The sequence below is a fragment of the Colletes gigas genome, unplaced genomic scaffold (assembly GCF_013123115.1).
Source record: "Colletes gigas isolate AHSC1104 unplaced genomic scaffold, ASM1312311v1 Colletes_gigas_Sc00021, whole genome shotgun sequence".
Taxonomy (NCBI): domain Eukaryota; kingdom Metazoa; phylum Arthropoda; class Insecta; order Hymenoptera; family Colletidae; genus Colletes; species Colletes gigas.
The window spans coordinates 2,937,579-2,954,155 of NW_025106650.1; the positions used below are offsets into that span (position 1 = coordinate 2,937,579).

A 16,577-nucleotide genomic window follows, 5' to 3' on the forward strand; every position below is an offset into this window, starting at 1 on the left:
TCGTAGCGTATCCGCTAACATAAATCCTGAACGAGAATCCTGTGCACTCCTGTATAGAATACCGTACAGCGCGTCGAGTGGCTACGTCTCTGTACTGTGTGTAATCGCGCGTGCGTGCGTGCTTGCGTGTGTGTGTGTATCAACGCGCGCAGCGTGTCACGGTTGTTCATCGAGTATTTGTACACGCGGTTACAGAAATCCGTGTCAAGTTAGGGGAATATTGCCAGTTTTACGCTATCCCCTCTCCTTCTCATTCTATGTCACGGTTTCATACACTGTGGGCACTCCACCGATGCACAACGCATGCGCACTATCATTTCGCCACTGACCTTACGACGAAACGGACCTCTACACAGACAGAGACGGTCAGCATTTTATTCGAACGATAAAATTGGGCAAATTTTGTTCACAAATAACAAGCAACGCAATTTTCAAATCATCGATGAACTAACTTGCTTAAAATCATTCGTAAATTACGGTCCATTGATGGATTTTTAAACCGAGCCCGCGAAACCTATTTTACGAATGAATCAAACATTTTTATTCGTTATTCCTGAATAAAATTTACCAACACTTGTAATAGCGATTTATTCTCAACGTTCAATTAGATCGAAGAGCTATTCGGATAATTTGATAGTATAATTTAGATTATAATTTGTATTGAACACGCCAAAATTTATTTATTTTTTACTTGCTACTCGAAAATTGTATATAGATGAGAATTTCTTTGCCTCCATGAAACGGAGACGGGACTAATCGATACTAAATCGATCTTTCCGAGGAGATTTTCGATTTCTTAACCTGTCCATCGCAGAAGAGGTAGCTTTACCCCATTTTTTCGCGCTCAATTCTGACACGAATCTTTTCTTTATTAAAAAGAGAATTACTAAAAGGTACATGAGATTATTTACTCCTCTTTAAGCACCATTGCTAGTATGTGTCTGACAATTGTCCGCCTCGAGAAAATTCTAATTTTCGAAAGCAGGCAAGATTCACTATTTTAAAAGTTATCATCACTGAATATAATGACTAATAAACTGTGATTGCTTCATCACTTAACTTTTGGTTACTTTGTTTCTTCGTAATTTAACTATAAATGTGATTATCTAATCTAAAGATTTTAAAGTATATAGTTAGGAACTAGAAAAACGATTTTTCGAATCAAGTTTGATGGATCGCATGAATTACTATACAATAACTACACGACGTTTAACCCTTTTGGAACTAAGAATTAGACGTAAAGTTCAAATACTGATCATTTTCCTTTAAGAAATTTTAAACAGTTCGTAAATGCAATAAGAAGTATTAACTAACTTGTACATATATTTTAAAGTCACCCATTAAGAATGTTTCTGCAGTAATATCAAGAACAAACATGAATTTCTTTTCAGATACTCATCCAACATGTATATTTCTCTGTTCTCTGGTAATACTCTTTCCCTTTGTCCTATCATATGTTTTTAATAATTGTCATTCGCTAATCAAGCATCCTTGCGTTTTTCCTATAGGTAAGAAAAAATTTCAAACAAGAATGCTTAATATTTCCTATTCTACTGTATATACTTTTCAAGATACTATAATTATTATATTAGACGCGAACATTGAATACTGTCGAACGTAAAATAAAGCATTTATCGCGGGCATTGCTTAGAACAACGCTGAACGAAAGTTATGACTTTGAACTTTCTTCTTTCAAGAGATAATGATTATAATCAACATTTGGAATACAGCTAACACTGAGATCTGCTGGACTCTACAAAGGAATTAATGAAAAAAAAAACAAGCGTGATGCTCCAGGGATGAACTTTAACCCGTCGCCTTACAATTTTATATATAATCAGGCACTGGCCGAGCATTTAATCCATCTTCATCGATCCATGAAAATTCATTCCTTCAAAACGCATCAAATATTGAGCAACGATACAGAATATAGTTAATTTAAAGACAAGCGTCGTGTTTCGACACTCTTAATGTATAAAACACGAATCTGACTCAGTAATATAAGGCAAATATTTAAGCCCCTATAACCCTATGACTCTAAACTCACATATCTATATATATTTTCAAAGATTGCATTCCTTCACCAGTGTACGTTTATAACAAGCATTAGTTACAATCTTTTACATCAAGATGGATACAGCTAAAAGGTTGCTTTTATACAAATTTACCTTTTACCTTATGCCCTTATCGCAATGTATCAACGTCCTATTATACCATTTCTGTCAGAAGTCGAAAATAATTTATAGAGGGTTAAATATCGCGGAGATGTCGACAAAGCATTCATGTTACTCGTTATAAAGAAGCTAGTCCCGTCCAGTGGTTGGTCAAATTCTCACGTAGACAAATTTCGAGCAACGAATAGAAGATAAACAATATTGATCCGTCATTCGTTCGATAAAAATTACAATCCGAATTATACAATCGAACCATGTTTCACGTTGAAAAAGTAAAGTACTTATATTATAATATTCGTATAAAATTTTTCCCGTCTTTTGACCTCGTCTAACAGAAGTTTCGAACCACCCCGTCTCGCGGCCAGTGGCAGAATGATTCTGTCGCACAGCCACGGAGCGTCCGGGCATGCGCGATGGAGAGGAGGTAACTTCAAAGCGACCACGCTCGCCCGATTTGGCGCGCACTCCCATAACCGAGGGTACAGTACAGCATACGCATGTCGCACGACGAGAGTCGGGCAAAAATCCGTTCGGTTAGATCCGTAGAAAGAAAATTTGTTTTTCTAGTTCGTCACTGGGAGCTGTTTTTGGAAGAGAACGAGAAGCACGCGAAGGCAAAGATGCCCGACTCTGCCGACTAACGACCCTCGTAACGCGGACGCGCGATCCCTCGCGAATCATTATGAGAATTTACGTCGACGATCAACGATGGTTGTAATAGAGATTTCTCCTGTTCCTTCGGTATCCGGTTCGGTCGTATTTTCGTTCGTCATCGTCTGCCATTCAGATTCTTCTCCTAGGGGACGACGTTTCGGCAGTTTCTTTCGCTCGATCCTCGGCGACGTTCGGACCGAGGACTCGCGGGATTGCTTTCCTGTTTCCAAAGCGAAACGGCATCTAGAGACCAGTACGCGAGCAGAACGCACGATGGAATTCTCTCTTGTCCTCTTCGTCTCTCTCGTTTTGCTTTATTTGTTTTTTTTTTGCTTTTTTTTCTCTTTTTTGTTATTTTTAGATAGGGCAGTGTTGTGGACGGTTACGGACTCAACGTCCGTAATCCCAAAAACGTTTCCTACAAGTATACATACTATTTAATAAGTACATATTTCAACAACCGTCTTTAGAACTAAGTTTATAAGGTATCGTATGATTTTTTTTTCCTTTTATTATGACGCGTTCCTTTGTTTTATTATGAAAACATTTTGAAAAAAATCACGTTTCGCCGCTCGTCATCCGACATTCCCGGCATGTCCCATCCCCGGTTGTCCGTACGCCGTACGCCCCCACGTCATTTCCGCTATTCGAATCATCTCGAAGCCCCCTCCCCGCAGCTCGATACGTACTATATTTAATAATAATCATTAATAGGTGTATAATCTATCTATCTATCTATCTAACTATCTATCTAATAAAACAGCATCATATTAAAGTCTATCCTCCTCCTCCTCCTCGTTATCCTCGTTATTCTCCTCGGATTCCTCCTTGTAGCCCGGATGCTCGGAGATCGCGTAGTAGTTCCCGTTGTAAATGATCCCGAGCTCCCTCAACACGTCTCCCCTGATGATCGCCTTGATCGTCCAGTTGTAACACTCCTCGCTCTCGCTCTCGCGATCGAGCCGCTCCACGTCGAGGATCTTGGAGTTGAGCCGTTCGAGGATGATACCGATGTCCTTGATGCTTAGATGCTTCTGGTCTACGGTGAGCTGATCGATGAGCAGTAAAAACTTCTCCGAGGTGACGATCTCGTCCTCCATGATCGTGTTCTCGGTCTCCGACTCGGAGCTGTCGTGCTCCTGATGATGATTGTGATGATGCTGGAGGTGAAAGCCGGTGGCCGAGTTGCCGGCGAGCCGCGGGCTCGACTCCTCGTCGGCGGTGTCGCAGAAACGCACGTGTCCCTTGCTCAGGCCGGTCCGTCTCGTGCCATCCGACAACGAGGACGGCGGCTGAGGCGACGGTGTCTGCGTCTGCGTCTGCTGCTGCTGCTGCTGATGCTGGTGCGGATGATGGTGCTGTTGCTGCTGCTGTTGCTGGTACTGCTGGTGCTGGGCGTCCTGGATCGGCGAGGTGGCCACCGACTTGTGCACCGCGATTCTACGTCCCTCCTCGTGAAGGGCGCAGCAATGGAAATCGCATTCCCCGCTGGCGCCGCCGTCCGCCCCGTTCACAGGACTCCCGTTCCTCACCACCGGCTGATGGATGTGGTTCGAGCACTCGGGCGTGTGGATATGGATGGCCGTGCTGTCGAACGAGTTCGTGCTCTGCTTCACCAGTCGTCCCGAGATTCCGTGCGGCTGCTGCTGCGGCGGCTGCGGCTGCTGCTGCTGTCGTTACCACGACGACATTTTTAAACGATGGCTTTCGAGAGGCTACAACGCGAGATGCGAGACACCACCGAGGCTTCCGGGTGCGGGTCGTCTCTCCGCCCCTATAAGGCGTATTTTTTCGTCTAGATAGGACCGGAGACGTCGTCGGGCGCCATCGGAGCCGACTTGTACACCCGGAAACCTCGCGTTAATCAGTCAAATAGAATCGTATACGAGACGGATAAAGAGAGCCAGGATTATCGTACCATGTCGTCATGATTTATCACAGTGATTTGGGGGCTGGCGTAGCGGCTGGGACCGATCTCGGCCGCCAGGTGTCCCTGCTTCCCTCCGTAGTTGAGCTTGTCCAGGCTGGTCTGTATGACCAACGACGGCCGCTGCGTACCGCTCAGATCGGTTTTCTTTGTCGGTGAATACTTGGAGCTCTGCGCGTCCGGACCCTTCTGCTGTTGCTGCACCTGCGACGACGTGGACGAACGCTGATCCCAGTGCAGGACCACGGTGACTCGTCCCTTATTGTCCATGATTTTCCACGACGGCGTCTCATCGTGCAGCTCCAGGGCGTGGATCGTTTCGCAAACTATTTTCGGTATGGCTGAAATTGCTGCAAATCACAAACACGACGTCAGATCAAACGAAAATTGACACAATTGTTGTTAGGGGGACTTGTAGCGGTATTATACTGTGGGGTCCTGTTGATGAGAGATGGAAAAGAAAAGGAGAGCATCCTAGGAGACCCTACCTTACACGCCAGGATATTGGCTAGTCGGTCGAGAAACGCACATATACAAGCGGAAGGTCGAGCACTTGCGAGAGGAACGGCCCCTCTGGTGACAAGTACGGGAGACGATACCTTCGTAACGCTTATAGAAACGACATATTTACAAGAATCTTTTTAAGCAGAGGTGAACAACCGGAATTAGTTTCTTTAGTTATCATACTTACTGACAGTCTCTCATATCGAAACCAAAACTCGCTAGGTACGATTTCCTGAAACTTTCAGCCTAACAATCTCTCAAAATGATCGAAATTTACGAGCAACAGAGCATGCGTATCGATCTTTTTCTGACATCGTCGTTAGAATGCATCGGTCGACAGACACCCGCGACACTCTACGAACAAAATCGTTATCTGATAGCCCTCTTTAACGAATCTGCACTTTTGTCTTATTGTACTTAGGAATCGATACTGTCTTCTATTCATGGAGGACTGGTGTCCCGTGCCGACGCCTCTATTATCATCGCGAAAGTTCCTCCGACACGTGACACCCTGTCGACGTCGTAAATATTAGGCAGGCACGTGTTGAACGTCATTCTTTCATTCCTAAAGCGCGTCTTTCCTATTCTGACTCTTTGACTTAACAAAGAGAACGCAAGACCGCTTAAAACTTCTGAACACTCTCGAAATTTCAATAAAATCAAAAATTCGTCCAATTCGATACAACCCCCACAGCTTCTGCGTTAGTCAGCCCTGCGTGGCACGACAAATGGGCACGACGTAATTATTTTACATTGTTTATAGCTGACGTGTCAAACACACGGCTCGATTCACTAGACTTTGCAGCACACTTGACCTTTTTATTTGTTCTATATTTTATTGTGGGTAGATTTGTCATTCGCACGCTGCTACCGTGTCGATGGTTGGCAATATATATTTATGTACGCAGTTTCTTTTAACAATGAAAAGTGAACAATTATTTAGAAAGGGTCATTCTTTAACGGAAGATAATTCTATTACGAAGGTAATTTTCTTAAGAATCGGTGATCTTAGAAAACGCTGTTTCACCCTAGACTCATTACAAAACCGAACGTTTTGTTAAATATTTTGCATGTTTGTTCGATCGTGCCTGATTTGTAGAATCATGCGCTGCGCTGCCTCAGCGTGCGCTCAATATGCGCCTGGCCTTACGCGCGACATCTCCGACCTATAATTTCACGCTATACTTCACTTCCAAGGTACGACTCCCCCGTTTGCTATAAAAATACCACACGGCGGCCCAGAGAAAACTCATAGAGCCGCGTTATCCCTCGTAACAAAGTACAGCGTCGCGTTACACGTTCCCATCTGTTCGCTCTTTTTTGCGACTTGTTTACCCGCGATGAAGCGAACTGGTACAGTGTGATGCATAATTACGACACCACTCGAATTTTCAAGCGATTTGGACATCCGATCAAGTATGCAAAAAGAAAATCAATCGTACGGCTAATAATAAATCTCGGATTTCTGTCGATGTTGCAAATAGTGGCTACAAATATTTACAACACATTGGCGAAATCTTTTAAAAAGAACGATCGATTTGCTTTATCTCTCCCCTGAGTTATGGGTTACGTCTAAGTATACGTTGCTCGAATCGTTTCTCAAAATCTTTCAATTCGATATAATTGAAAATAGTTCAAATATGATTATTTGTAATAAATTGTGTTGGATTTTTGGTGTCGATGATTACGAGTTCTATATAAAAATAGCTGATCCGATATAGCGGACGTGATCGACACAAACGTTAAATTTTCAAACTCTTCTGTTGCAAAATGAATATGTATATAGTATATGCAGTACTAATTACAAAAATTAGAATGATTTATCTAATATGACGACCGTAGAAAGTGAAAACATCGAAATTACTACGCTGAGTACGATTTACCTGGCTCGTCTGACCAATATTCGCTATTTCTACTTAATCTGATATCCAAGTTGGACATGTTGCATTAGTATACAAGTAATATTGATGCACAAATACAAAATTAATTTTAGTCGCTGTGTGTATTAAAATACTAACTAAAACACAGTAATGGATTATCTACTAGCAGTGATTTTAATTAATATAAGACACAATAGCCTTTTCCCTTTACGTATCGCGTTATCTTTCATTTAATAAATGTTGTATCAAAAATCCAGTATCTTGGGACAAAACACCAAATAATAATTAAGTTAAAATAGTTAATACATAAGTAAGTTTACAGTTTACAGTTTAAATTATAAAAATTAATTTTATATTTAAAATTTCGTTGGCTTCAAACTGTAATTAGCACAACGAGATCGCGTTTGAACAGATTCACGGAGTTAAGATAAGCTAATATTTCTTCTGAGTCTCATCTAAGGCAAGGATTTCTAGATTACCCTTATCAAGGAATCCACCAGTATTCTTGGACGAGTGCCAAATTTTTGATCTAACACCTATTTAATTCAAGGTTATGCAATATCTAACGGAAACCACTGCTGCAAAGTCTTTTGCATTAATCAAAATCACTATTGAATAGGTCGTCATTGTGTTTTAGTTAATGTTGGTACATTACAGTACAATTTTTCTATACAATGATAATTTACATTATATTCTTCTTGTGTTATTCTCAGTATTTTGATCGAACTTTGCAAGTTTATAAATTGCCCCAAAATAAAGGAAACATGATTTAACTGCGATAACCTAAGTTTAAGGACTAAAACTGCACTCCCCAAATGCTATTTTCAATTTATTTTATAATTAAATTAAAGTTTAAATGTACCTTTTGCCTTTTAATAGAACCAATATTTTAAAACATACAGAAAAATGGCGAGATTGGTACTTTTACGAAATGTACCTCACATTTAAGATATCCAAGGAACTAATAGCAAGAAAAAAAATTCCTGATTCCTCTATGGTTATCTTTAACAAGAACTTACTCGCGACACAAGGTGTACCCAAACTTTCGAGCGGTAGCGTACATTTTCTTTATTCTAAAGAACTCTTTCACATTACCAGTGGAGGCCATATTTGTTCTGCATTCAAAACCGACCCGATCCACATGTGGGTCAGCGGACAGTCACCGTGTTAAACTCGAGTTACCGCAGTAATAAAAATACGTGCCCCCTATTTTTGCGTACTCTAGACGAGTTGGAAGGATTTCGTGAAAATCACGGCGACCTTTCGCGCAAATATCCATCGCGAAGTAGCGTTCAGCCTGGCCGTAACTTCGGCGAAACTTTCGAGGTTTCTACGCTGGAACTATCGTTAATTCGTTTTACGGATAGATACCGGCGCGTATGATGTCGACTCCTGTTGGACACCAGCGTTCACCATGCCGCAGTAACAGCAGAATCGTGTTGTTTGCTAGAGTCTTGAAGTAATCGCCGTCCTCTACTTGCGTTCCGTCCGACTCCAACACTAAAGAGACATTCTCGTTCTGTGGCACGCCCAACTTCTCCTTGCCTGCGATAGGAACAACACCACCAGACAGCGATTAGTTATCTCGTACGTTGATTCGTGGATAGTGCTAAAAATAGAAGGTAGATACAGATCGGGGACGAATTATGTTTCTCTCCGTCGTACGAGCGCCGCCTTCTCGATCGCGATTCGATACGGATTTAACATTAAATCAGCGTCGAACGTGTGTACTGTGCGTCCGCGAGAAGTTGGCTAGCGGGACGGCGCAGGGGACAGGGGAGTGATCCGTTTGCTCCGCCCATCCCCACTGCGACGCGTCAGAGAACTAGAGTGGGGGACCAATCGGAGCCGCGTGCCTTTCGCTAGCCAACTTCTCGCGGACTCACGATACATTTCAAACTTCCGATCGCGCGAATTCGTACGAGCCTCGTGAACATCGTGAGCGTCCAGGTTCGGGATCGAAAGGGCGATTACTGTCAAAAACACGTGGTAGTAGCGTCGATGTGTGCATATACTTTCCAGAGCGAGCAGCAGGGCGATTTAGTTTCGCTAGCGGTTTCAATGGACGCGTTTCTTACCCCGGTGTATCAGTTCCTCGAAATTGCTAACAACCAGTCCCTTTCTTACGTTACGCCAGCTGTCCCATATCTTAAAAGGTCTCTTGCTCCGTAACTCCTGCACAGAAATCAACTGTTGGAAATTTCGATTGCGCCGGGAACGATTTGACACGCAGCCAGCAAAACGCGTGATCGTTGCGTTTCTTTATACCTGTCGGTGTATAGCTTGCGGGGAGATTAAGCGGGACTTATGGTGTACGTTTTTTTCAATGGTGAACGTTGTTCTGTCCGTTTCGGGTAAGGATGAGGATTCGAGACGAGTAATCGAATAAATGAATTTTCGATTCGCGCGGATAAATTAATCCCGTTATTCCGCGCCGTCGAAGAAATTAGCATCCGTAGAAAATATCTGACGGTACGTGCCAGAATCCGAGGAACGCGGGCACAGAAGCCTCGCTCAAAGGCAGACACGAGGCCACCGCGTATCGGAAAAAAAGTCTATCAATGGGAGTGGATAGCTTGAAACGGAACGTAATTGCGTGTAAAGAAACCGTAAAACCGTCGGGCCGCCGTGGAAAATGCTTATCGCCTAGATGTTAAGCGAACCGAAGTGTCTGCGCCGGGTCAACAGGAAAGTAATTTTACCCTAGGTGTTTTATACGCGATAACCAAGTAGAACAGACTATAAACAAAAGCCTATCGCGCGCCTCGAGTGAGAAATTATTATCGAATACCCATATATCCTTGCAACAGCGAGGCTTGTATTTTTTCCTCTTGTTTTTATTCTTTTAATATTTTCGTTGCTATTTTCCGCGACGCGCGGCTATCTTCGTACCAAGGCGAGGACCGACGTCGAGGAAAACTTTCGTAAAACGTATTCCACACACCCTTAACCGGGCTCGGTCGTTCGTGGGTACCAGACTTTTCGAGTTCACGGGCAGTCTGTACTAGAAACGTAGGACGTACAGGGCCAAAAACAATATCCTACGTCCGATAGCGTGCATATTGGAGCGATGTTTGCCGTGTCGGGTATCGAGTGTCTCCTCGGTAGCAGCTCTCGGTGTCGTCAAAGCGAAGTCGAGCCCGTGATCTTTCGAGTTTCAGGAAAACTTGGAGTAAACCGAGCCTCGGAAGGAATCTCCGGTGCGAATTCGATCCCGCCCGCCTCCCATAAAGAAAAAAAAAGGAAAAAGAGAAAAGGAAATATGTACCCGCGCGCTGGCAGCCAGGGTCGCGGGTCAAGAGGGCAGCGATCAGTCGATCGTCGAGGTTAACGGGTCCCCGGAGCGGCCGACCGAGACACGATACGCCGCTGTTACTCGCGAACGTTATTAAAATAACGCGAGCCAAAGAGTGGAATTATTATGTTTGGGTTGTCCCTAGTTTTCAACAGGGAGGCGAAAAGCGAGCAGGGGTTGCGCAGACGCGGGCGCAACTTATGGTCGAAAACACTGACCTGATTCAATCATTCTCGGGTAACCGATCAAGAAAAAAAAAATAAAAATCATAGGCAAAATGAACGGGAGGATGGAGGAAGGCGTGAAAACGCAAGGACGAAAGAAGAACGGTGCGACGATTCCGTAGGAAACGCGAGCAGACCGCGAGAACTGCGCGGCTCTGGGTTCGGCGTACGTTGCACTCGGTGTACCGAGGAACAGGATCGCCACTCGATGCGGCATTCCCGTAAGGACAGCCTTGGTAAACAATGCCGCAGAACGCAACGACGAACCTGGACACCGGGGGGATCGAGGCCACGTCGATCCCCGGAGCGGTCGTTCCAACGGGACGAGCGGCGTATAACCTAAAAGGCTGCGCTGAACGCAGTCTAGGTCACAGCCTGGATCTGGCGAGAGAAAGAGAATGGTCCAAAGCCACCGGGGAACCGAAAGACGTTTTCCGTGGGTGTTCTGGGGGCGACGGGGCACGTCCGCGGTCCCGATATGCGTGCGGATGCGTGAGTCCGCGTCGCGGTGATGCGTAACTGGCCAACGAGGATGATGCACTCGCGGGCAAAGCGTGCGCGGTGTCGTACGCGAGACGAGTAAACGAGAGTCGAACAGGGGGTGACCGAGGAACGCGAACGTTTACGGTCGGTTCGCAAGGATAATCGTCCAGGGACGGTCGTCTGTGGATGGGGTTGACACGGTATTGGTGGGATAGCGGTACGTTGAGCAAGCTCGCGCGTAACGTTGTAATGCAAAGAAATTGCGTACCTCTCTTGCCATTACGTCATATCCCTGCAGGTAAGGGACCGTCCCAGCGAGCACTTATTCAGAAGGAACGAGCGAAGATGCTGCACGTCGCATTATCGTGGCGACGGGATACTCTCGTGCACTACTGTCCGCCCACCCTTGCTCGCGCTCTCAGTCTTTCCGTGTCCCTCCCCCCTGCTCCCGTTGGCTTCCCTCTCTTTCGCGGCCCGTTTTTCTCCGTTTCTCTCGGTTCCGTGCGCCTCTTCCTCGTTCTCCTCCCGTTTCTGACCGTTTCTTCACGTCCGACTCCTATCGGCGATCCTCTACGCGAACGTTTGCTCCCCGTGCCGTGCACACCGTACACCGATACACCTCGCGATGCGACACCGTTTACTCTCTTTACCGTTCTCCCTATTCTCCCTCCGATATATCTCTTCTCCCGCGGTCTCCTTTCCTCGCGCGCTACCCACGTATATCTTTTCCCCTATCTCTGTCTCTCTCCCTCGTCCGTGTCCGTTCGCTCTCTCCGGTTCTCCGAGTCGTTCTCTGGATTATCCCAGCACACTCCGTCTATCCGAGCCCGTATCGGCGTTGGCGTTTCGCTCGGGGGAGCCTCGTATCAACGCGCGGGCCGTACGCGACCGACCACCTCCTCGCGGGAACACCTCATTCTAGCTGCCCTCGCCGTACAATTACCCGATCTAAGATTTCACTAGCGCATATGGGGGCAAATTGTAACAGTGGCTTCCTCCCAGTGGTTACTGCGGCGACTCCTAGTTTTAGATCGATTCTCTCTCGGTGTACGTACAGACACCCTCGCCCTCACCCTCGGCCTCTCCTTCTCCCCACGAGTTCACCCGCAACAACCTCGCCCCACACGCGCCACTCTCTTCCGACTGACGACCACTGCCTCCTCGTATCCCCCACGATCTCTTCCAGAGCTACCCAGTTCCCGAGTTCGTTCCAGACGGTGCTGCCTGCCAACCCCTGACAAACCCCTCCGACAATCCCTGCAAGATAACAAACGCACCCTACCTACCCAATGTTTCGACCGGTAACCTACCCCCGCGGGTACGCTGAACCACAGACGAGGTTTACGAGTAGACTTTTCACCTTGCGGACTTTCGTGGCCCAATCTGACTGCCATACCGACCTGAATATTCAAGGGTGTTTTTGGCGTCCCCTTCTCATGGATGACGGTCAGTTGAGAAACTATTCACTGAATTAGTATTGATGGGCAGACAGCTGCAGTGTGTGCGTAAATGCATGTGAGTTGACTATGGACGGGATTGAAATTCATTTCCAAATCTGTTGGTAACGTTGCGAGTGACACAAATGAACAAAAGAGGAAGTGAGACAGAAAATGAAATTACAGAAACATTCCGGGCCACGCGTTATATTTTCGGTAAGGAATTTTTTTTCTCGAAACTGGTTAGGATTTCGAGGGTATGTCTGTTCACCAAAAATGATTGTAATTGACCCCCGCAATCAAAAGTAATTTTTTTAGAACGATTGGAAATTTTTTATTTTCGTCGAAAAATTTGCCCATCTTCCTGAATTTTTTTCTCGAAAATGCGTAGGATATTTTCGTTCAAGCCTTCGTTTTCAAATTAATTGAATTTGAAAATTTGTCGAAGTACATTTGGCTGCCGCGTCTGGCCACTAATGAATTTTCTACTTGCACCCAAAGTGATAATGATAGATTTCGGTCCAGCGGCGAGCCTTATATTAAATACATAGAAAACTGAGAAAATTCCCCTTTTCTAAACAAGCGATTATCGACGTGCGTATCATAAGGGGGTTAAGACGGAAATAACCAGTGTGATCGCGTGGCGATCGAAAACAGGTGCAAGTTTTGCGACCATTGCCGATGGTGTTGTCTAGACAACCATAAATGCACCGACAAATATTAGCGTGCGTAGAGCTCTTGAATGTTCAGTACAGTTTACTACGGTCCGTGCATAATCGCGAAAACAATTGTCCCCTGAGCAAGTATGATAAACATCAGCCATCCAAACATTCACGGGAAACCACCCGTTAAGAGATCCCTCCCAACGAATGGCATCGTCTCGAAGCAGATAGAAATCACGGAAGAGACTGTCGTCTACAAGAAAGGGGAGTTTGACGATAATGCAAATGTGGAAACGAAGAAAGCTGATTATAACCAAAATATTATCGAGACTACGTCGTGCTCGTTCGAACAACTCTGCAACATGATCGACGATCTGGAGAAGAACATTGCTAGCGAAATTCCAGAAATGGATCGACTCCAGGTTCTCGTCCCACCTGTATATTTCTTTATATTTTCGTTTCGAGGGCTAAATAAGTCTGAAGTTTCTTTTGCCCGTAAATGTGCATCGAAAAGTTGAATTTAATGGTACCTTTGTAGTTAGAACCGGAGAAAGACGACTCGAGAGACAGACACGGATCCACCGAGACTTACGACGACATAATGTCCTTTTTAGCGAAACTCGAAGATGGTAGCTGACCGATACTAATTTTCTTGGTATTAGAATTTCCGTTGATCGTTTTCTCGCGATTTTACTGACAGTTTAAAACGCGACAGGTTCTCTGGACGCGACGAAAGTGAGCGTACCGGAAGTGGACGCCGCCATGCTGCAAGAGATATTCGCCAATTCGCAACCGTTGCCTTGCGTTAGCTGCGACAGGTGAGAATTCGCGAATAGAAACGACATTTTACAGTCCAAAGAGCATGAATTTTTTTCACTGCTGAATTAATCGGTGTTTATTCTCTCTGAAGACAGTGAAATTCTGTTCGTTTCTCTAGCACAGTTACAGCCAAGAACGCGGACCACGTCCCTCGCGTGTTCGAAGAAGATTTGACCACGGCGCATTTGCAGCTCGAGGAGAAAACCGCTACGGTGACGCTTCTAAGAGAGCAACTAAAGTCCGAGAGGAAGTTGGCCTGCGAGAAACTGGAAGCTCAGAGCAAGAGCAGCGCGTCGAATCTACAGGCGCAAGAGGACAAATACAAGGGAATCGTGAAGAGACACCAAAAGTTCGTCGAGCAACTCATCACGGAGAAAACCGATCTGACCGAAAAATGCAACTCGCTGGCGCAGAGGGTCAAGGAAATCGAAATAAAGATGCAACGAGATATGAAATGCGCCGCTGACAGACACGAGGTGGAACTGCAAAGGGCGAGGGAGCACTGCGCCGCGGCTGAAAAGATCAAAAGGGAGCGATGGATAGAGGCCAGAACGACGAAGATCAAGGTATTCGTCGTAATGATTTGGCCACTACAGATTTACCCTATTCTCGTTAAATCGTTCGCTTCTTCTCTCTGTCTCTACTGGACACAGACTCATAGCCAGAACCACCATGTATTTTTCAACGAGTCCTTTTTCAACAAAAACTCTGAGTTAGTGATTTAAGGATGAGTGAGTTAAAACAAGTACATTTGAAAAGCAACGATAACGCTTTTAGGAGATGACCGTGAAAGGGCTGGAGCCCGAGTTGCGAAACATGATGGAGAAGCACGCCGAAGAAATTCAGAGACTGAGAAACGTGCACATGAAAGAATTGCAGGACGCGGAATTGCGGATAATACGCAGATCGAATCAACAGTTGGAGCAGCTCCGACTGGAGCTCACCGAGAGCCATGAAAGGATACTAACTAACGAAAAGAATATTTTGTGGACCAGGTGCAAGAGAAATCTTCATAGACGCGTACCGCTCGAATCGGTCAAAATGGTTTCTAACGTTCGAATCGTTCCTTCTGTTTCGTCAGATACAAGGATAAGTTGGAGGAGCAAGAGGCCCAGTTTAAAGAACGACAAACGAAGTTCATAGAAGAGTTGCAGTACGACAGGGATAAGTTCAGCAGAGAACAAGCAAAACGCGACGCTGAAATGGAGGCAGAGTTGCAACGAATTCGTCTACACTGTCAGGTAAAATTGGAGGCTTCGAGCGAAGGTTGCTGTTACCGATCTGAGAGACTCGTTATTTTGTTTAGCAAGAAATAGAAACACTGAAGCAACAACATTCGAACGAAAAGAAAGCTCTTCAGGAGTCGTTGAAGACGGAGTGGGAGACTTGGCTCGCCGATTATAAGAGACAACAGAATTTGAAGTTTGAAAAGGCTGAGAGTAAAATACGGGACGACTGCTATAAAGAAAGAGATCGACATATCGAAATTGCTATCGGACGCCTCGAAAAAGATTGTCGAGAAACGAAATTGGCCCTACAGCGAAATTTTGATTGCAAACTTCGGTAGTCGAAACATCCCCGAGCGATACTCGACTGACTTCCAAATACAGTCCTGTACTATTCCAGATCTTTGCGGGAGAAGTTCGAAATGGACCTGCAAACTGCGAGAGATAACGAACAGTTCCACAAAAACAAGTTAGCGCAGACTCAAGATAAACTCGACAGAACTGAGGTTGAATTGCAGAAGGCAGAGAAAAAATTGGAAGGGTGTTTGTCTGACTGGAACAACGTAAACGAGGTAGTATATTTCGTGGTTTTATTGGTGAGTTTACAATAAGAGATAGCATTTTCAGGCGGTAAAACGATTAAGTGTGGAGAAGGCTAATGCCAAGAAACTGGCGAGGCAAGAGATCGAAGTAGAGAAAAGAGAACTGGAAGATAAGATAACTTCCCTTTACCAAGAAATAACTCGAAATAATACAAACAGGGACGCATCAATGGCTCAACTCCACAGCAGGTCTTATATTAATTTTTTAACAGATCCGTTAAAGATAGTACTTTTTTCGTTTTATTTATTACAGTTTTACATTCCAGAATTAAACTAATAATGACTCAAAAGGTTCTAACGATAAAAAATCTTACCAAACAACTTAATGACGTTAAATCGAAGTGCCAACATTTCGAGAAATTATTGGACCAACAAAGGAGGGAATACATTTTGAAAAGCTTATGAATGACAACTGTTGACATGTATCGGTTACTTATATTTTTATTTTATATTTTTTTTGTGCACTCGGATACCTTCCGTTTCATCAGAAATAAACACAGTATTTTTAAACGTTTAAACAACTTCCAAGTAATTTATACATTTATTTGATAGAAAACTAATTTTCAACCACTCCTAACAAATACTCTTCGATTGTATGTATACAGTGAAAAGTTATTTTATACGTTGATTATCTATTTCGCTGCACCCTATTTTCTGTTATAATAAAAATATCGCATAAATTCGTACGAAG

At 44.6% G+C, this 16,577-nt stretch overlaps 2 protein-coding genes across 2 annotated transcripts; one reads left to right on the forward strand and one right to left on the reverse strand.

Annotated features, from left to right (window-relative positions):
- Window positions 1-3,504: 3,504 nt before the first annotated feature.
- Window positions 3,505-12,128, reverse strand: LOC122400983 (hybrid signal transduction histidine kinase B). The gene is made up of 5 exons (XM_043402803.1): window positions 11,410-12,128; window positions 9,218-9,314; window positions 8,511-8,684; window positions 4,747-5,105; window positions 3,505-4,495 (listed from the first exon to the last, which is right to left on the reverse strand). The coding sequence occupies exons 1-5, from the start codon at window positions 11,419-11,421 to the stop codon at window positions 3,599-3,601; spliced, it is 1,539 nt and encodes a 512-aa protein (XP_043258738.1). The 5' UTR covers window positions 11,422-12,128; the 3' UTR covers window positions 3,505-3,598.
- A 1,234-nt stretch (window positions 12,129-13,362) lies between these two features.
- LOC122401114 (centrosomal protein of 131 kDa) lies at window positions 13,363-16,528 on the forward strand. The gene is given in 10 exon segments (XM_043403061.1): window positions 13,363-13,661; window positions 13,778-13,868; window positions 13,955-14,043; window positions 14,154-14,624; window positions 14,836-15,053; window positions 15,140-15,299; window positions 15,365-15,621; window positions 15,685-15,856; window positions 15,912-16,075; window positions 16,153-16,528. Coding segments are annotated over 10 exon segments (2,040 nt in total). The 5' UTR covers window positions 13,363-13,382; the 3' UTR covers window positions 16,292-16,528.
- Window positions 16,529-16,577: the final 49 nt, after the last annotated feature.